The sequence below is a fragment of the Falco punctatus genome, assembly GCF_963210335.1.
Source record: "Falco punctatus genome assembly, chromosome: 20".
NCBI classification, from domain to species: Eukaryota; Metazoa; Chordata; class Aves; order Falconiformes; family Falconidae; genus Falco; species Falco punctatus.
In genome coordinates this window covers 2,974,999-2,996,355 of record NC_137600.1, presented here as the reverse complement: position 1 = coordinate 2,996,355, position 21,357 = coordinate 2,974,999, and the positions used below count along the sequence as shown (strand labels likewise).

General features: G+C 42.9%; 1 protein-coding gene across 1 annotated transcript in view; it reads left to right on the top strand.

Annotated features, from left to right (window-relative positions):
- Window positions 1–21,357, top strand: part of DOCK5 (dedicator of cytokinesis 5) — a 101,724-nt gene that overhangs the window by 72,312 nt on the left and 8,055 nt on the right. The window contains exons 32-51 of the mRNA XM_080370323.1: window positions 209–267; window positions 761–915; window positions 2,535–2,620; window positions 3,143–3,299; window positions 3,765–3,805; window positions 3,919–4,009; window positions 4,925–5,044; window positions 5,833–5,922; window positions 6,720–6,824; window positions 8,173–8,314; window positions 10,746–10,827; window positions 11,017–11,101; window positions 11,768–11,854; window positions 12,316–12,492; window positions 14,559–14,642; window positions 15,425–15,562; window positions 15,672–15,838; window positions 16,632–16,809; window positions 19,140–19,278; window positions 20,763–20,878. Of these exons, the coding sequence (XP_080226449.1) occupies window positions 209–267; window positions 761–915; window positions 2,535–2,620; window positions 3,143–3,299; window positions 3,765–3,805; window positions 3,919–4,009; window positions 4,925–5,044; window positions 5,833–5,922; window positions 6,720–6,824; window positions 8,173–8,314; window positions 10,746–10,827; window positions 11,017–11,101; window positions 11,768–11,854; window positions 12,316–12,492; window positions 14,559–14,642; window positions 15,425–15,562; window positions 15,672–15,838; window positions 16,632–16,809; window positions 19,140–19,278; window positions 20,763–20,878 (2,299 nt within the window). The remainder of the gene's footprint in view (window positions 1–208; window positions 268–760; window positions 916–2,534; window positions 2,621–3,142; window positions 3,300–3,764; window positions 3,806–3,918; window positions 4,010–4,924; window positions 5,045–5,832; window positions 5,923–6,719; window positions 6,825–8,172; window positions 8,315–10,745; window positions 10,828–11,016; window positions 11,102–11,767; window positions 11,855–12,315; window positions 12,493–14,558; window positions 14,643–15,424; window positions 15,563–15,671; window positions 15,839–16,631; window positions 16,810–19,139; window positions 19,279–20,762; window positions 20,879–21,357) is intronic.

The following is a 21,357-nucleotide window of genomic DNA, read 5'->3' as shown; positions in this document are numbered from 1 at the left end:
AGGACCTTCGTGGTAGACCTTAGGGAAGGTGGTCTGTCAGACCCCTCGGTATAAATGCCCAGCATATTCAGGTTTGTGTGGTGGGTTTTTTTAAGGAGAGGGTAATAGATTTTGTGGGTTTCCCATTAAATTTATTTAGCAACTTTGCAAAGGTAATATCAATGTGTAAGCATTTTCTTTTTCTTTCTAATACTTTTTTTTTTCCTAGGTATGGGGACATGAGGAAGGAAATCGGCTTCAAAATAAGGGATATGTGGTACAACCTGGGTGAGTGCCAGCCAAGGAATTATCTATATTCAAGTTCTCAAGCTGGGTTTCAGACCTTTTATTTCTTTATTAAAGCTGCTCGTGTTTAATGTGGGGGAAATACACTTAAGGTTCTGCTGTTTCAGTGTGCAAAATCTTTTCCAGTGAATAGCCTGCAAAAGCTGATCTTTTCTCATGTCAGCTGCTGAGATAATTTCTTAGATTCCTTATAAAGGATGTTCTGACACGTGAAGGAAAAGTGTAGAATTTTTCATAGAGCGTTTTTGATTTGCAGCATTGCATACAATTCAGTTAAATTATTTTCTTGGGCTATTCCTGAATTTTGGAGCTGTTAACATGTTAATTCTACCTTAAGTAGCCATTACCCACATAAAATACGCTTTCTAAGCAGAATGTCTGCGGTTTATGGTCTTTACTTTATATGAATAATGTGCTAAAGTATTTGGATATCCAAATTGTGCCGTTAGGGTGCATCTGGTTGACTTTCTTGCAGGTCCCCACAAAATCAAATTCATTCCAGCGATGGTAGGCCCAATCCTGGAGGTAACCCTGGTCCCAGAGCCTGAGCTACGGAAAGCTACCATTCCCATCTTCTTCGATATGATGCAGTGCGAGTTTAACTTCAGTGGGAACAGAAACTTCCATATGGTAAGGGAGCCTGGCATCTTCAGTACAGATGTTCCACAGAATGCACTGGGCAAGAAGGAGAAGAAAATATTTAAACAAAACCAAAACAAAACAACAAAACAACCAAAACATGCACAAAACAAGCCAAAAACTTCGGGAGGTTATTTGTAAGTGCTTTGTAGGAGTCAGGACTCTTCATTTCTGTCCCTGACTGTATGTTTGCATGACTGGGATAATTAATGAGTTTCTCTGTTTTCATACCTTTCTGCATTTGCAGCTGTGTGAATACCCACATCCAAATTGTGAAGCAATTTGGAGACCCTAAGAGAGTACTCTAAAAAGTACTGTCTATTTATGTTTATAACAACCATATAAATTCCCCCAAGACAGATCTTTGGCTGTAAATGTAGGTTACTGTAAAGACAGTTGCTGGACAGTCCGGTGTTAAGACTATGTAGTTGCTTACATACTGACTAATCCCTCATTAAATTCAAATTTGACAGCACATTTGTGAGTACTGATGCCACCGTTAGGGAAAGGAGAGCAATATGAAGGAGAGACACCATTTGCTTGAGGCTACACCAAGTATAAAGGACAGAGCAGGGAACAGAACCCGGACCGCTGCGTTCCAACCCCGTGGTAATTTCTCTGAAAATTACCTTTTATTGCACTGAGAAAGCACCACAAAATAAGGAAGGAAAAAGAGGAGCTTTGCTTTTGCCACGAGGTTAAGTTTTCAGTGCAGTTTCTAAGGACTTACTCTTCCAGCTTTCCTCTGGGGATATCGGACATTAACATCTCAACTGGCAGGCAGGGGACACTGTAGTTGTGCTGTAGACAGTCTTCTCCCTGGAGATGGGTAGGAGCCATCCATCCAAAAGGCAGCCACCTTGGCATTTCAGACTGTTGTCAAATGTGACGTGCATCTCCCTAAGCACCATCCTCGCACCAGCTTAGACTCCAGCTTCAATGGGTATATGGGATCTTTCTTCCCTTGGGGTCATCAGTCTTTGGTGTGGTTGGCCCCAGGGTCTGGGGGGGTTTGGGAATTGGTAGAAGGAAGCAGGACGTGTGTGGCATGGATTTTCCATTCCAGTGGTATTTATATACTAGTTACACTTACAACTGAGACTCTGTTCTTGACCTGCTTGCACATAACAGGGCATACCTTCATGGCTAGACAGACAATCACACAGGACTCGGTTCTAGCATCATGAGAAGTTGCTTTAATTAGTGGTCACGAGTGTTTGTGATGGCCAAAGTTGTGACTTGCCCTTAACTGATGGTAGTAGTCCTGTTTCTTTAGGGTGAGTGAATGAACATTCTGTAAGATGGCTGCTGGAATGCTTCTCTATCCTAGCCAAACTGAACTGTTACTCGGTGGGGGAGAAGGGGAAGAGTTACCCCAGAGCATGGCTTTCCAGTGCCTGTAGGATGAGGCTTGTGTTTCCTTGCTCCAGTCTTGTCATTTTGCCGCCTTACCATTTTTTATTCTGCTCCAGCGATGGAAGTGTCCTCTAACTTGGCTTGTAAAACCAGCGTCTGATGGCAGGCCAGTTCAGAAACACCAGCCACAAGCATTACTAATGTTCAGACCACACTCTTGAGAATTGCTGTCTGTGATTTTTTTGCCTTTGCAGTTTGAAAATGAGCTGATAACCAAGCTGGACCAGGAAGTGGAAGGTGGCCGAGGGGATGAACAGTACAAGATTTTGCTGGAAAAACTGTAAGTTTCATAAAGAATTTGGAGGGGCTTTTTTACAGCTTAGTTGGCTATTTTTCTAAGGCAGAGAAACCCAAATGCATTACTCCAGTGAACAGGGAGACAGTGCAGTTGACAGGAATCTTAATGCTAAACAGGTATTCTGAGATTGATTGTCTTAAAATGGTGCTTTTATTCTGGAGCAGCAACTCCCACAACTACCGTAAACTTGGAGTTGAAATCCTGGAGGCAGGTGCCAAACTGGCAAGGGGGTTGTAAGTGGAAAAGCTTGGGAACAGCAGGCTCAGGCTTAGAGCGTAGAGAGCACCAAGAATAGAACCCAGGTTTTTAGTCAACAGGACATGCTTTGACCTGCCTGGCTTGGGTGTCTCAGGTCCATGGGTGTTGGTGTGAAGTTCTGCACTGTGAGAGTCTCAGTTCCAGGAATATATTTGACTCTCTGAGTAATTTACGCTGAAGTTCTGCTTACCACTGCTCAGAGCCGTAATGGAGTATTCCCTTCTGTCTCTCTGGGTGTATCTGCAGCCTCCTGGAGCACTGTCGGAAGCACAAGTATCTGGCTACTTCTGGAGAAGTGTTTGCCTTGCTGGTCAGCAGCCTGCTGGAGAACCTGCTGGACTACAGGACAATCATGCATGATGAAAGCAAGGAGAACCGCATGAGCTGCACTGTCAACGTGCTGGTATGGGCAAGGCTGGATTTGGATACGGGTGCTTCTTTACTGACCTGGCTTTTGTGGATTCGGAAGGATATATATATATATTTATTTATTTTTTTTTAATCGAGTCATATGGCTGGTCCATGTCTACATGGTAATCTGAAGTCCTGAAACACAGGCAGGAAGGATGGCTAGCTGATAGTTCAAGAAACTTGAGCTTAAAACATGGGCCCTGTTCCACTGCAAAGAGTCCGTATGACTTTGGTCAAGTCACTTTCTCTCTTCGACTTGCCCTTTTTCTAGAGGTGATAGTAGTCCCATCTTATGTTGAAGGTATGGTTGCAGGGATATGTGCGCATATATGCAAAATGAATGCAAAGATCTTTCAGATATCTAAATATGATGCTTAACTTTTGTGTCTAGAGATGATGATGCAAATCTGTAGGGCCTTACATTGTGAAAATTTTACTTTTTTTCCATTCTTGGCAGAATTTTTATAAGGAGAAGAAACGAGAGGACATTTATATCAGGTGGGCTGTTTCCCCTCCACAAACCTGTGTAGAAGCCTGCCTTTCTCTTGGTGTTCTGTACACTGGTACAGGAGTCCTTCACATCAAGTAACAGTTGCTTTTTGTTTATTTAGGTATCTTTACAAACTCCGGGACCTGCACACAGACTGTGAGAACTTCACAGAGGCAGCATACACTCTCCTCCTCCACGCAGAGCTGCTCCAGGTATTACACTGAAGCCAATCTTAGTTTCCATTGTCAGGGTATGGGTTTTAAATGAAGTGTAAACAGCTCAGAATAAACAATTCACTTTTTTCTTTTTTTTTTTCTTTTTTTTTTTTCAAATGTGACTTTGCGTTATCTAGGTTGTAGTGGTGATTAAGGAGCTTCACAGTTTTGCAGGTTGCACAGCAGCTAAACAGATAAAAGCAAAAATGTTATCAGCATCAATTTGTTAGTACTCTGAAACAGAGTGCTATAGTGAGCTGGGAGAAAATGTCCATGTTCGGGGTTGTAGTACAGGTTTTTTCCACTTCTGTGTGAACAGTGTGAAATGCGTTAGCCTAAGCTATCTTAATTTGCATTTGTCAACCTCTTCATGTCTTCCACAGATTAATAAAGCATACACATTCAGTTAGTGTCTCTGCTTAAGACCTTAAGCCAGAACCACACCAGTTTTGCAGATAAAATTCCACTTGTATTAGCGTTTTAAAGGGATTTTTAAATATGACTAAGACAAATTTGTACAAGTTCCGATGAATTCTTAAACTGATTTGAAAGTAAATTTCTAATGTAGAAAAAAACCTGCATGGAGCTGAAGCTTTCTGGCTGGTTATGTGTTTAGTGGGAGAGTATAATCAGATGTTTTTCTGAGCAGCTGGCTGGAGGGGTGTAAGAAGTTACTGCTTGCTGGCCACTTGTTACTCTAACCACGCTGCTGAGCTGCAGCGTTTGTACGTTCTAGTTTACACTGGTCAGCCAGCTCAGCTTGTATCACTGCAAAACTTGCTCTCCCTTTGCATTCATGAGGGATTTGTCTTGAATGCAGCCTTGTAGAAGGTGAATCTATCCACTCGAAGGATTTGTTCATCTTAAAGTGTTCCAGTTCTTTCAACTTTGCCTTTTTTCCCTCTGCGCTAGTGGTCCGAGAAGCCGTGCGTCCCTCACCTCCTGCAGAGGGACAGCTACTACGTCTACTCGCAGCAGGAACTCAAGGAAAAACTCTACCAAGAAATCATCTCCTTCTTTGACCGGGGCAAAGTGAGTGTCTCTGCGGCGTTTGTACACTTCACTGAGGAGTGCTTGGCTCGGTGGAGGTAGCTGGCTGAAGTTGGTTTTGAGGGTAAAAGCAGATGTGACTCCGTAACAGGCCTGTGATGCTTAGGCCTGATTTTGTACTAGGATGTGCATGCTGTGAGCAGGGCATGTGTTTGTCCTGGTGACATTTGAATCCTTCCGCTTCCTTGTTAGTCAAAGAGCATCTGAAAAATTAAGCCTGTTGAAGGTATTGAGTAGAGGGGGAAACTATAGGTATTACCCTTTATTTTTCTGGGTAATGGCTTTTGTCAGGTTTTGTGCATTGAGTAAGGATAGCTTGTCTCGCTGATGCTGAACTGGTGTTAGTTGCCCTTTGGACAGACGGTTCTACCAGGGCTGAATGAGACAAATCCAAGGAAGCCTGATGCAGGGGATGAGCTATAAGTGTGTAGGGGGAGGAGAGCACCTGGGCTTCTCTTGCTTGCTGTTTAGACATGTCCTTCCACCTCTTTGTGCCCCAGTTTTCCTTATCAGGAGTAGTGATGGAAACTTTGCTTTGTAAATCACTTTCAGATCTACAAATCAAAAGAGCTGTGTGACTATAGTAATTATTGCAAAAAATTTTCAACGTGGAATCTAAGGGAAAGTTGGCAATGCATTAAAGTACTGCCTGAATTAAAATCAGCTGACTTTTTTGTTTACCTATCTGTGGTAATGAATGCTTTTAACTGTGTCTTTTATTTTGCTTGTGCTTCTCATCCCCCACCTGCCTCCCTTCACCCTCCATGGAGATGTGGGAAAAAGCCATTCAACTAAGTAAAGAGTTGGCTGACATGTATGAAAACAAGGTCTTTGATTATGAGGGACTTGGTAATCTCCTGGTAAGATTTTCTTTTCTCCATTTTCAGCAGGCTGCTGACTGCTTAAATTAATATTGTTGAGCAGGATAAGCCCAAAATACATCTATGTTAAAGACAAACAAACCAACATAACCCCCGTGGTTTTGTAAAGCTTAATATTAGAAGAATATTTTCATAAATTGTTTTTGAAGTGTGTAGTTTTGACCTTGTGATTAGCGTGACGTAGCGCTTGCAGATGTTTAGCATTCTTGGTGTTAATCGAAAAGGTAACATTTGCACGGTTTATTTTCGGGCTCCATAAATCTCATCACCTTATTAGTCCTAGTGCGGTAAAACTACTGTGTATGAACACAGAACTATAGAATGATCTTGGTTCAGAATTGTGTTTTTTAGCGGTTAAAGATGTAACCAGATGGTCTTTATGTTCTTTCATATGAGAATCATCTGCCCAGTTTTATTTCTGCCAGTTCTCTGACATTTGTCACCACTTGTGTCTGCTCAGTTGCAGAATATATTTATTTTTAATTTGTCTTTCTACAGTTAAGGATTTCAAGTATCTTCCTGGAATCCTAAAAAACATGGCATTGTTCTCACGTCTGAACTAGGCTAGGAAATGAAGTTGATTTTCACCCAGACAAAGCAAATATTTAACCAAGGAAATGGTTATGTATGAGATACTGTATCAAAATACGATTGAAAAAAGTTATCTGTAGGAGAGAGCTAACAGATCGGGAATTGTCACTGGGAGTGTAAGCTACAGTCTGGCAGTGTACTTGAATACTCCAAAGTGAAAATGCTGGTGACTTTTTCTTTTTCAGAAAAAGCGAGCTACTTTTTATGAGAATATTATGAAGGCAATGAGACCTCAACCAGAGTACTTTGCTGTTGGATACTATGGTCAGGGTTTCCCCTCTTTCCTCCGGGTAAGAATTCTTCAGCCCTCAAGTTCTGGAGTGGTGGGTACTCTAAAAGTTGCAACTTTTGCAGAGCTTCCAAGAAAATTCAGGCACCAAACTCCTTTTCCTTTGAATGACACTGAGAGATCTGAGTCCCTTAAGTATTTCAAAGCATTTCAGCATATGAAAGAGAGGCAAGTAAGAGACCAGATTTTACCAGCTTTACCAGATGTTACCAGCTTTAATAAAGTTAGTGTGTTGCAATAGGCTTTGTTAGATGACTGGTATGTTCTTATATGGACTTAAACAGAATCTACCTTTTGTATCTGTCTCCTATAAGCTTCCACAGAAATATGGTTGTTGCCATTATAAAATGTTTAGCTTGTAAAGGATTTATCCCGTTGCTTTTCAGCCTGAATCAACCTAATTTTCAGGACATGGATCATTTCAGTGCTCAAGCACGTTAGTGAGAGTCTGGCCCACGCAGAAGAATTAAAATGCAAAGATGCTTCCTGTTTGAGATTGCTGCTAAGCATTGCTGGATCTATGCTAGCTGTAATACAAGAATCCAGCCAAAGTGAGTCAGATGGGCAGGGTGCAGCGTACTAGATAATCTTCCTGACTATTATGTAAAACTAAGGAACATTCGCATTTTCAGACTGGAGTTGTTTGAAGCTGCTGATCTTAAATGGAAGCCAAGCTTAACAGAAAAGAAAAACGTTAGCTTAGGACTGTGTAACTGGGTGGTATAGAAGGCTTTCACCTCCGGGTCGTGTTTTTGAATCCATCCCTTCCAGAAACCACCACTGCTTGGTGGCCAGTTTGGAAAAATAATTGGCCATGGTCTGTTCTGAAGTCTGTAGTGCAAAACTGCCTTAGCTGGCCATTTCACTGCCAGTAGCTGAAGAGAACGAGGAAAGGAACGGAGGTAAAACTCGTGTCTTTGCACACAGCAAGATCCCTCCGTTAACTCATACCATAAGCGGTCTGGCAAGGAGCTTGCAGTCCCCTGCATTAAAGAACTTTCCAGCACATATGTTCTCTTACTTATGAAATCTCAGCCAGAGGACTGATTTTGTGTTGAAGGTGTGTGTTCTTAGAGTGCTAGAAAGCACAAACATTTTCGGTAACACCTGTGTGGGGAACAATGACTTTTCTAGGCAAGTAAGAGGTTGCCATTGCAGAGCCTTGTAGAGCTCCCGAGAGTTGCTACGCTCTTACTCCAGCCTGTGTTTCTCTCGTGTGTTCTGACGGTTAAGCTAGGAGGGGAGCCTTCGTATAAACTAGATCTCTGAGACTACTCCGTGTACGTTTGGAAAGCTCTTTCTCACTGCTTGGTTTAGTGTTAATTCTCTTTTTCTTCTGCTACCCACAGAATAAAATTTTTATCTATCGTGGCAAAGAGTATGAACGAAGAGAGGACTTCAACCTGAAGCTATTGACCCAGTTCCCTAGCGCTGAGAAGATGACCAGTACTGCCCCTCCAGGAGAAGAGATCAAGTCTTCTCCTAAACAGTGTATCTTTTGGTTCTAATACGTTTTGGCGCGTTCAGGATCTGCCCCTTTCCTAGAATAACAGAACTGGTAAACGACAATAATAAACAAGGAACTTACTGCCCCAAGCAGAACTTTGAAAGCCAACACTGGGCATTTAAATAAAACTGTCCGGAATTGCAATAGCAAACTTAAACATACTGAAAAAGAGAGACAGCTTGATATTGTCAGAGTTAAACCCGTTGCTGTTAGGATGAAACCTTAACAGATTGCAGGTCAGGATGTCTTGTGCCTTCTTTTCAAGCAGGTGGTGTTGCCTGCTGTAGCATAAGTGTGATCCAGATTGGTATTTTCGGGTGAAAGAGGTAAAATACAGGCAATGGAAGTGGGATATAAAGGAGGTGGAAGCATGCTGTCTTCTTACTTGCAGTTAACCAGCATTTATGAAGTGCCTGGGTTGTTGTTTGGTTGTTTTATCCCTAGAAGTCACTTTGTAAGAAGTGTGAAGTAATTATGTTGATGAGAGTGTTGGGTGAAGAGCCCTCCCCCCCCTTTTTTTTTTTCCCCACTTTTTCTTTATGCTGGCAGAACTCCAAACCACGTGCCACAGCGCACCACTGGGCTTAAGATCCTCATTCTCTTCATTGTGAGTATGACCAAGTGGAACCTAGTGAAGATGCTTCAGATCCTTGTTTGTGTCTTCCACTCGGTAGCGGGTGTGCTCCTGGCAGATGTACACCAGTAAAAAAAACAAGTTACTGAGCTTCTAGCCCGTGTTACACAAGCTGGTGTTATACAGGCCAGACTAGAGAATCTGATGGTCCATTTTGGCCTTAAAACTCTGTGTACAAAGGCACAGCTCAAGCAGTGATACCAGATGCTTCCCTTGCAATAAGCCTGCCAAGCACTAAATCCACATAGGAAATTAAAATTCATTCAAGACCAAACTTGGTATCAAAAAATGCCTCTTCTATTGCTGCTTTGTTTCAGCTACTTCCTTTGCATCTGTTTGTGTTTGTTCTAATGTTTTTGGCTCAAGATGAACCTGAACTGCAAAATTTGGATCCAGATCTGAACTCTTCCAAAAGTTTGGGGGTGTTTGGTTCCGGGTCTTGGCATAGCCCCATTATAAAGGGGAGCAGCTGCATAGCTTGGATTTGGTACAGGTTCTTCTTGGACTCTTACAAACACCTTCTGAAAAGATGAGGAGCCTGAGTGCCCAGATCACTGTTGTGTTAGGCAGGCGGTGGTGGTTCTGTAGTTTGTTTTAATTTCATGCTTTTTTAACTTCCTTTGTCTCGGGCTCCTTTTTACTTTTGCTCAGAATCTGTTGCCTCGCCTCTTTGATGATCAAATGCCCTGTTCTTCCTTTGTGTGTTTCTTAGTACGGTGTGCTGGAGCTACCAAGTGAGCTGTACGTGGTCTCAGGGAATGCCTACACGCTCAAACGGGCTGGTCTTCACCAGTTCTGGACTAGAAGCTCTACAGCATGCTTAGCGTGGCATCAAGCCCAAGCTAATAAGCTCTCCTGAGAGAAGGAATATATTAGCTTGGGCTCAGTGCTTGATCTAATGTGGCTATGTGGTTTTGGGTTCAGATTTGGCTAGTAGCCAGCTGGCTCTTCAATGCAGGCAGGATGACCTTGCCTTGCTTTCAAAAATAGTGTTTAGAACTACCCTCAGTGAAATAAAGGATGTATGGGGCTACCTTACCCACCAGTAAAACATTGCCACTCAGAGGGCAATTGGCAGGTAATTCACAGAAATAATCTATTAATGTGGGTCAGGTTGTCCTTTACTTTTCCACGCAGGTTTTCACTTCTGTAAAGCCTTCAGTACAATCCTTAACACAGCTCTGGAGGAAGAACATTGCAAGCTGTTGTGTTTAGGGATACTATTATGTAAGGGTTGGGTTTTTTTTTTTATTTCTGCATGGTTCACAGGTGCAAAAGATGAAGATGAAGTAGATATTAACTGATGAAAGCCAGCCTACTTTCTTCTGCTAGCTTATTGATCTAAAAAGTGGGAGGGGAGGAGGGGCAGCTTCACTGGACTGGAAGGGTCTGACAAAGAACTGTTGGGGTGGTGGGGGAGAGAAGAGACGGATGCATCCATTACAGAACCTAGTACGGAATCTTGTTTTCCTGTCCCCAGAGTAGAAATCGGTAGCACCCAGGCTTCCTAGGGATTTCCTGGGGAATTTCAATAGTTGGAAGTGTTTGTACAGCCCTTATCTTCTTGAGCCTGTAGTTCATGAGTAGCATACAAACTACAAGAAGCAATATAATGCCTGTGATTGTTGATGAACTAGTAAGTATTTTTCTTCAAGTATGACAAGAGCACAGGGAATTGTTGAGAAGTCTGACATTTGATGAAAACAGGTAGGGTATTTCTCTCCCTCTTCTGTTTCCCCAAAAGAATTCATAGTTTTTCATCCTTAACTATAGCTGCTCAGATGTGCAGTGCTTTATTGTGAAGCCTGTGATGAACCTGCCACCTAATTATAAAGATAAACCTGTTCCTGAACAGATCTTAAAGTAATTTCTTTTCCTTTTCCTTCAACATTTCCTCTGTATTTTTTTCAGCTAGCCTAGGCACAAGGTCAAGTGCCTTTGTCTTGTGTAAATCTGTTTCACAGTCCAGTTTAAACTTGGTTGGTTTTGAGACCATTTATGTAAGGAGGGTGGGAGGTGAGAAAACTCACCATTTACTCTGCTTCTTTCTAGCTACTACAGAGCAAACGAGGTGCAGCAGTTCACGCACTCCCGACCAGTCAGGAAAGGAGAAAAAGATCCAGACAATGAGTTTGCTGTGAGTTTGCTTTTCCCTCCACTTGTTTTGCTATACAAAATGCAGAAGAAACAAGGGGCTGCACTTCGCATTGCAATCTTTACAGAAAGCCAGTGTGATAGTGTCAAGGGGCTCCGTAGCTGAAATTGTAACGTCGAGAATCCTTGATCTAGAATCCATAAATATTATGCTAAGCACAGCTTCCTACGGAGTACAGCTGTGTGTCTGGTAGATTGTGACTGATGTAGCCGTGCTGAAGGAGGCCGGCCATTAATCATGAAGGATCAGTTCCATTCCAGGCCAACTTTTTAAGATTTGCAGCGGAGAGCGAGCCTCGGGTGTAGTGTAACAGCACGTTTCCTTGCTGCTCCTGCGGCATGCTGGTGCTCGTGTGTAGTGCTTGGGCATGTTGCTCTGGCTAAATATGCCAAAATCGCAGCTCTGCTAATAGTGGCCCACGTGGAGGGTAACAGCTTACTGCTGCTCGTGTTGGTACCATTTAAATAGCAGAGGGAGTCTTCCTTGCCAGAAACACTGGGTTCCATCCCAATCAGTGAAGGTGAAAATCGCGTGTAAGTCCTGCCAGCTAGTTCTGGAAGCCTGGTTCTGTGCTCTGCCACAGAAGGGAATCAAATTGCAACAGCGGTATTTTCCTTACCTCTTGGAATTTTCTCCTTCTCTAACCAGAATATGTGGATAGAAAGGACGACGTACACGACAGCGTATTCGTTTCCAGGCATCCTCAAGTGGTTTGAAGTTAAACAGATTACAACGGTGAGTTCTGCAGATGGGCTGGGTCTCATCCCCTCCAATCCTTGGCGAAGTAGAGAGTTTTGCAACAGTTAGGACAGCTAGTCCTTCCACTGTTGGATGTGGCACACCAGTAACTTCTGCTTCAGGTAAAAGCAGATGTATATCTTCTTGGATGTGTTTGTCCTTTGCATTTTGCATCTGCAGACAGCTTTACCCCAGGCAGCAAAGTTCTGTGTTGTCTGTATCACACGTGGGAGGGTGGTTACTGCTGCAACACACTCCACAGTCAGCACTCAAGTCCTGAACTCTTGTTCCTTCGGGTTAAAGACCATTCTTGCATTCATCTGTGGGTGACAAGATAGTTAGCACAGAGGGTCCAAAATCCTCTGCTGGAAACTATTGGGCTGCAATTTGTATATGAGGAGTTACTTGACTTCCAGGGGAGAAAACTGAAGGTTTATTGTGTTTCTTCTTTCTGTCAGGAAGAGGTCAGCCCTTTGGAGAACGCCATCGAAACAATGGAGCTCACCAACGAGAAAATCAGCAACATCGTCCAGCAGCATGTCTGGGACCGGAGTCTTCCTGTGCATCCTCTCTCTATGCTCCTGAATGGGATCGTGGACCCAGCGGTCATGGGGGGATATACCAACTATGAAAAGGTCCGTTTCACATTTATCTCTAGCTCAGTCTGTTGACCTCCGCGGTGTTGAAGACCTGGATTGAAACGTAGGAGATTCGAGTTCCATTTTGCATTTTGTAGTCGTATCTGTGCTCAGAGCTCAATGAAGAAAAGAGCAATGATAAGAGATTTCCACTAGCCTGCAGGGTGGAAAAACCCCATGTCTTTCGTGTTTGGGGTTAGTGGTGTGCATCGCCACAGAAACGAATGATCCAGCCCTTCTGGGCCTTGTTTACGGTGATGATGATAACACGATTTTACCTTGCGGGGGCATTGAGGTGCTTGGTCAGCCCAATGAACAGTGCAAGTTAACAAAAGCAAAAGAGCTAGTGTTTCTCGATTGTATTAACAAAAAATGGTAAGGCAAATAAGGATTTATCTTTTCCAGCAGGTAATCTGTCTTTAGAGTCTTGCAGCAAAGAGCGTATATTTCAGGGAAAAAAACAGTCTTTCCTATCCGGGTTTATTCAGTTAACTTCAGTTGAATAGTGTATGTCCTTCCCTTTTTGTGATGTTTAACTTAAGCTGTTTATTCCCAGTATCTAGTGATGGTATTCCCAGCACGAAATACATTGCTTAGTTCCATAAACTGAATGGATGGTGTTAAAGCATTTAATTCTCCTCAGATGTGCTCCAGTCACATGAAATGAAGTGCAAAAGTTAAATGGGAGAGGGTCTGATTTATCTGAGGTCTAACTCTGCTGATTCCAGAGGAGCTGCATACTGTGCCAGGGCTGAATTTGGCCCTACATCCTCCCATTTTATGAATTAAGGTTGACATAAAGTTTAGAATTACGAAAGTGGGAAAGCAGTTATAACTAGGAAGCACAGAGTATCTGTAACCACATCTGGAAATACTCATTTCTGGTTCATATTTTCCTGTTTCAGCTGAAGATCAGAACATTTGGCGTTTGTGGGCGGCTAAAATCTTGAGTTTTAATTGTTTCATTGTAGCCAAAAGCCAAAGTCTGTGTTTCTAACATGCGCTTTCTTCTTGCAATAATTAAACACTTTCAAGAAAAATCCACTGGGACATACCCAGCAGTCCTTTCCCAGGCTCACCTCCTCTTGACATCAGCCTTTTTCAGAATCATACCACTAGACCTATAAACACTTGGACATACAGTCCAGGTAATGGAACGCAGGACGAAGAAATGTATGCAGAGGCTGAAATAGATCAGAGGCGCGTTTTAAAACCGAATGAAAAATGACTGGGGATTTTATCTAAGAAAAAGAAAAATGAAATTCCTCGGCCCGGGAATTGTGATGCATTTCAATGTAATACACTGTAGCACATAATGTGAATCGGCACAATTTGGAGGCTTCAGTCCAGGAGGGCGTACTTGTGTTTGTTCAACTTCAAACTGGTACCAGATTGGGTTGGTTAAAGGTAAACACATAAGAAGTGTGGACTGAAGGTGCTTTGTTGAGTCAAAACCTCAACACAATGTTTATTTCTGCTGCATCTTTGTAACAAGCCCCGTGTGAAAACATTGGACTTAAATTTTAGAGCTTAAGGAAACCGCAGGCAGGGATGTCCTGTTCACCTTTCTGCAGCTGAGGTTGGCTGCGTGTCGTTGTGTACTGTAGGTCACTGAATGCTAAAAATTAAAGACTTTTTGAAGTGAGAACTCAACAGACTGGATCTGCTACTCGCGTTTGAGTGACAAGTACCATAACCTAGGTTATTCAAAGCAATTCAGTTTTATGAGAAGGGAATTGGAATTGAAGAAAACCCTTCCAATGAAGTGACTTTTTTTTTTTTTTTTTACATATCTGTGTTTCACTGAAAAAGCAGTAATATTTATTTAAACAGAAAAAAAGTTTTTCTTCCCAGTTCTCAGCAAATAACCATGGTTTGTCCCTCAGCTTTGTGTCAGGGAAATAGCAAAATTTGGTTTTAATGAGATAAGTAATGGAAGTGAATTGGTTTTAATTAGAGTAGTAATGGAAATTAATTGTCTTTACAGTACAGGGATCTTTGGCTCAGAGTTAACTGTGAAAGCAATGTGTAGTGTCTGTTTTAGCTTTTCCCTTTGCTTTCAGGCCTTCTTCACAGAGAAGTATCTTCAAGAACATCCTGAAGATCAAGATAAAATTGAACTGCTTAAGCAACTAATTGCTCTACAGGTATTGTAGTGGGAAAGAAGTGGAAGCACTGTATGTGAGTGCAGATCAGTTCCAGCATCGTTGTTCTGGCGAAAGAATGCAGATAAATGCTGTAAGAACAATCCAGATATGTGTCCGATTGGTTTTTATTTGAAGGAAAGTGTATTCTAGAAGTGTGGCTTGGAATGTCCCATGTATCTTGTGTTGCTCTGAAACGTTATTTTGAAATATTTGCCAAGGTGGCATAGATTTTTTCCTTATGAGTGTAACAAAATATCTGTTACCTTTTCATGAAACAGTCAGACCTAGTATTTTGTTGGTCTGACCATTGAAAATTGTCTATTTTGACCTGCATGGAAATGAAGAATTGCCCTGTTTTCTTGTAATGCAAATTGCATCCCTGCAGACCAGTTTTTTCATATTTCCATGCAACAGAGCCCAGTTAAAGCTGCCTCACAATCATACAGCTCTGGGGGCTAAGGAGTGAAACTCCAACATTTAACGTGTGTGTTTCCAAGGCAGAATATGGAACCTGAGCGGGGAAGAGGGAGCTGTAGGTATAGATGAGTAAAATGTGATGTTTGTTGAACACGTGGAGCTCAAACAGTCAAATTACCACAGTGTAAGATGCTAAGAGTCGGTAGATGAGCTTCCTTACTGTATGATCAGGTGGGTTTTGCCTCTGCAGAGTCAAACCGTGTTTATTTAAGTCCTTCGGGTGCATCTGAGATGTTTAATGTGTTCCTTCCTGGAACAGGAGAGCCGGTTTTTCCTTTTGAGTTTCACTTGGTTCCTTCTTTTAGATGCCGTTGTTGGCAGAAGGGATTAGGATCCATGGTGAGAAGCTGACAGAACAACTGAAGCCTCTCCATGACAGACTGACAGCCTGTTTCAAAGAGCTGAAGAAGAAGGTGGAGAAGCAGTACGGTGTGATAACTTTGGTAAGCGTACCCGGTTGTTTAGTGTTTTTACCTTACAGAAACACATCTCTCCCCTTTCCCACTTGTGAGTTAGTGTTAAATGATTTATCACGAGTGCGTTTGCCTGCAGCCTCCCTCCCTCACCGAAAGGAAACAGAGCAGGTCAGGCTCTGTTGTGCTGCCCTACATCATGTCTTCCACGCTGAGACGGCTCTCTGTCACATCTGTAGCATCTTCTGTGGTCTCTACATCTTCCACGTCATCTGATAGCACTTCTTCCAGACCAGGTTCAGATGGGTTAGTAATCAGCCTTTACATGGGGTTTACAAGAGTGGGGATATGCCTTTGCCAGAGTTAGTTACTCTTAAAATGAGGATTTATTCCATGCAGAGTAGTGATACCTATGCATTTAAAACTTTAAATGGAGGCCAGTGTTGTTATTCCGTTGTACAGACAGGGAGTTTGAAGCACAGCTAGGGCTAGTTCTGGGAATTGAACCCACGACTGTCTGTCTCAGGAGTCACAATTATCTACGTGATACTGAAGAGGGATGGAGGCAGTGCATTTCAGGTGCACAGTATTTTTGTTTTGCAGGAACGCTGGAAAACAGCTGTAAGATATTACAAGGTAATTTAGCTTGTTGTGGTCTGCAAAGGGGTGCATTGTCACGGGGTGATTGTTCCACCTACCTGGTTGCAGGTGCATACATGGCATTAAAAGGAGCTGCCACACATGGAAACATTTCCTGCTATTACTTTTGTGTACATTTGGTTTGCATCTGTGATAACCAGGGAGTTTGGGTGCCTTGCTTAAGGTCACACAGAGACTTGGTGGCAGGGTTAAGCATAAATGCCAGTCTGGCTCCCTCTGCAATTAGATCACACTTTACTTTGTACCTAAGACACGATACTTAAAACTTCTAGGGTAGCTTACGAGCACAAATCTTACTGAAAATTCTGTGGTCATAACTCCGTTTTTCACAGTAATCTTGTATGCAGACAAAGAGATCACAGCTTTTTAACAGACAGTGCTTTAAATGTCTGGTGGACTAATGTTTCATGCTTTTTCGCTGTTTCGGTGTGGGTCACAGATCTATTCTGGAGCCTCTCTTGGAGAGAAGAATATCAGCAGGACCCAGAGCTGAAGATTTGCCCATGAAGGATGATGGTGATAACCGGATTAGCAAACTGAAGCGGAAGGAGTGGAGTATTAGCAAGTCTCAGGTTATTGTAGAGAAGGAGCCAGAAACAGAGCTGACTTCCAAAATGGTAAAAAAAAAAAAATAAATTAAAAAAGCAATAATAAAATCCACAGCAGGAGATTGTAGAGTTTCCGTTCCTTTCAGCCATGCTTGTCATTGGGAACTTCATTAAATGGTGGGAGGGGTTCAAATACCAAAAGCCTTGGTCATCTGATTAATTCTGACTTTTTTTTATTTGGAAAACTTGTGTCACAGACCCAACTGCAGTTTGGTTTAAGGTACAAACTGGAAACACGAGGCACCGATGTTTCATCTAGATGCTCAGTGCTCTTGTTCCTTGTTAGGAGCCGAGGACTGTGTGGTGCACTCAGCACCACGTAGAATTGTTCTGTTGTTGTTGGAGCAAACAGATACTGCTAGCCCACTCCAAAATCCAGCTGGCAAGCCAGATGTTCAGCTGCTATCAGTCAGCATCACTGCACAAATCAAATGTGCTGTAAGGTGAAGATCAGTTTGATAGACTGGGGAGATGAAAAAAGATCTCCTAGTTAGGTCACCAGCTTGGGACTGAAAAACTGGTTCTTCCAGCCTGTACTCTGCTCCAGACCTCCTGTGTGAGGGCAGGAGTGTTTACTCCTTGAGCAGATTATTTGCAGGAGAGGAATAAAAGAGAATCTATACCCCCACAGGAGCATTATAATGAGGAATGTGTTGGAGACTGTTAAGCGTTAAGGTTGACAGTGGGATTTGGAATGATCACCTAATACAAATGGATAAGTTTCAGCCCAAAAGTAGAGTTGTATGACCTTGGAGTACTATCCCGCTTTGTGCAAAGACTGTGTTACACTGTCACAGAGTACACGAGAATTAGGTATCTGAGTATTTAAGCCAATGGCTCAGTGATACTGATTTGACTTAACACAGGCTGCATAAATAATGAGAAAACATGAGTTCTTCTATTTCCCTTTCTCTCCCAAGCTCTCAACTGAATCTGGCAGGAACAGGTTATGCTGCTATATATTCAGGAATTCTCATCAAATCTGAGTGATGCTGCCAGCACTTGGAGTCTGCAGCTTGTTTATGAAAAGGGGAACTTGGTTCTAGAATCAGGTCGTTCGGTATTGACAGGCTTCCCACTCAAGTGGAAAATCTGGGGTTGTAAATATGAGTGGTCCAGGAGGCCTGGCCCTCTGCCCCTGGAAGAGCTGCCGTTGAATTAAACGGGTTTAACCCACAAACTGTGATGTCAGATGCTGATCACTTTATTAAGTACAACTCGAGAGAAAAGATCTGGGAGGAAGCCCATCTGTATCGGCCGGTTCGCTAGGACAGTAAGGCATGTCTGTCCAAGACTTTGCGTTGCAGCGAGATGCAAAACAGAAGACGCACCCTCCCTGCTCCCCTCGTGTCTCTGAGGGCAGATTCCATGTGTGATCAGCTTACTGGAGCAAATGAGCCGTCAAGGGTTCGACTCCTGCTTGACAACATTGCAGAGTGCAGGGAAAGCTGTTCTTTATAGCGGGTCTGTTCCATAGCTGCGTCGTGCAGCACAAGAATTGGACAGACTGATTTTATGCAGCTCTTGACTAAGCTGCTCGGGAGCTTGAAAGCCAGAGGGAACCAAAGGCTTGCTGTATGTCCAGCAGCTTTGGTCTTTTTAAGTTTTATATTCACTGTACACCAGTGTGTGGTCCCCTCAGTTGAGCAGTTCAGTATTTCTCACCCCGCAGATCTCTAAAAAAGCCCAGTAATTATAGTGACAGCCTTCTCCGTAAAGCAATAAATTATTATTTAAAAGGACCATCATATTCTTGCATTGGACTCTTGGCTCCTTGTTCTGGCGGCCTGAAGAGCGCAGAGGACGTGTGTGACACTGGAAGGAACTGGAACGACATCTCCCGAGTCCCAGTTGCTAGGGATTTTCTCTGTAAAGCCTGGTTGAGACTTGTTTCACAGTGCTAAGGGTATGCTGGATGATACCAGCTGTCCTGGCTTGCACCCAGAATATCATCTTTTATTCTTCTTGGAAAAAAGTTTTTTCTTCCCCCCCCCCACATTTGTTCACAGAACTGCTAATCAAGTGCCGCAGTTTTTCAGCCTGATGTCTTCCCTTCTTAGTTAATGCACTAAGGTTGTTAAAAACAGTTTACGATTGATACCCAGTTAGTAAGGTCCCACAGAAAACTGGAGGTGTCGGAGGAGCACAGCATATGCCTTCTGACATGGCTTAGCCAGTGCAGTGGTTTCACTCTCACGTTTCACCTGAATGCACCTTCCCTCCTCCTGCTCGGCTTTTCTGGAGCGTGTTGATGCCTTTGTGTCGGGTCTGATGAGCTGATGTTTGTGCAGCCACCTTGCTGACTGCTAAAAGTTTGGTTTGCTCTTTGTTTCAACCAGGGCATGTCAGGAAAAGCACAAAGGCCAAAGAGTCTTCAGCTGGGAGACAACAGACTGACTTTGCTTCAGGGTTCCTCACTCCAGCAGCCAACGCCTCGCAGCCCGCCGCCCATCACTCCCAAAACCCCGAGAACCCAAAGTAAGTTCTGTTACAGAGCAGCTGCCGCATCTGTCGGGGCTGTACCTGGCAGTAGGAATTACTGTGTGTTTGCTGGGGAAGCCTCACTGGCGAGGGAAAGAGGGAAGAAGTGCCCTGCAGTCGACTGTGGGCTATTAATGTTGGTAGATATCTTGGTGAGATAACAGAATTTGGCAGTGTTATCAAAGGCACGGCAGTCATACTTGTGACTTACGTATCGCTTGTTAAAATTGAGTGTATCAGAGAAATTCCAGAGAACAGTTTTGATCTTTTTCGGTTTCTTTTTTGTTTTCTCCCGTACTGGTTTGTGGGAAGGTATATTGAACTTCAAGGTGAACATCACGTGTCATCAGTGTAGATGCTTGTAAATGCATCCCGTCAGGCGGCTGCAGCACACAGTAGAGGATTATCTCCTGTGAATTCGCTGGATGGAACCGCAGCCATCCGGCACGGTATTTCCGATCAGCTCCGAGGCTGAATTTTTTCTCTGCAAGCCCTGAAGGCTTTGTTAATTAACGAACAATAACCCTCATCACGTGGCAAAAAAGTTTTAGAAGTTGCACTGCAGCTTGGAAACTCACTGGTAAATGTTACACCTGAAAGAGACGGAATTTATCTTGAACAATAAGCAAAATGACTAATTGGCGCAGTTACTTTCCAGTAAGCCCTGTCGTTAATTCTGGAGCAACATATAAATACGGCTGAAATAAAAATACAGCTGCAGTGTCACCACTGACAACTTCCTTGCTTGTCGTTGCATTTCTCCCTCTACTGCTGTTTTTTTTAAAAGAACAGAAGATCATGTGTAGGACCTGACTGTCCTTCCTCTTAGGTGGCTATAAATTCAGTGTCCAGTATAGATAAAGTCAGAATCCAGTATAGATAATGTACTAAACAAGCATAAAACTATCGTGAGAGGGTTAAAACCAAAAAAATGGGTATCAGGGGTGGGGAGACAACGAGAAACACAAACAAATGCAGGAATACTATATGAAGAAAGATATGCGAAAGGAATGTGAAACCTCACTCTTCTACTTAGCAAGTGGTTTTAATTGCCATTAGTACCAGGACAGCTTCCCAGGAATTCTTCTGAAGTTTGGGTACTTATCTACTCCATCAACTGGAGTTAAAATCAAAGTGAATTCTCAGGTTGAGGCCCAGGCTGAAAGGAGACCCCAGTGAACGTTGCAGATGTGATAATGGATTCAATTTTCTGTTCTCTCAGGCATGCATTTTTCACATACGCTTAGATTCATTTGATGAAGATGGAACTCTTCTGGGCATTTTGAACTTCAGGGAGATACAACTGTGACTTGACTTTGACAGATCCATTTGGGTTTAGCTGCTACAGCAGAGAACTGTTAGCAGATCAAAAGCACGAGATCTTAAGTGAATCTCCCTTAAAATTCTACATGGTCGATCCCATTTCCCATTCCCTTTCCACCTACTTTAATGTCTTTTCTTATTATTGTTGTTGCTTCTAGGTTTTCCCTCATTGCAAGCTGATGGATTGGCAACTTCTAGCTTACCGAGCACCCCACCCCCACCTCCGCCCAAAAGCAAACCCTATGAGAACAGCAACCCGAGGAATTCTGTGGAGGTAAGGAAATGAGAGCTGACACTTTTTTGGAGAACAGCTTTTGAGAAAGAAACGCCAGTGGAATTTTCCAAGCTGCTTCTAGGGTGGTGCTACTTGAAACTTGTCTAATCATTTTACTGGTTCACTCCCTGAAACCACAAAAGAATAAAAAAAGTTTTTTGCTTCAGGAGAAGGCCATCAAGTGCAGTCCCTTCTTTTCCAAGTGGGAGTTGTGTTGTCCTTGGTTAGGCAAACTGTGTGTGGGGGTGGGAAGATACATTGAAAACAAAGCACAATGATTGAAAAGTTTCAAAAACATGTTTGATGTAAAATAGCGCAGTAATCTAGTCTTGAAAAAGAAGGGGAAAGAATTCACACATCTGCAGAAATTACAAATGTCTCCTTTTGAGTCCTCAGCTCAGAAGAATCTAGTTTTTCAAAGTATGTGTCATTAGTAACTTAAACCAGCCTGTATTATATCACCATCTTAGCCACAGCCT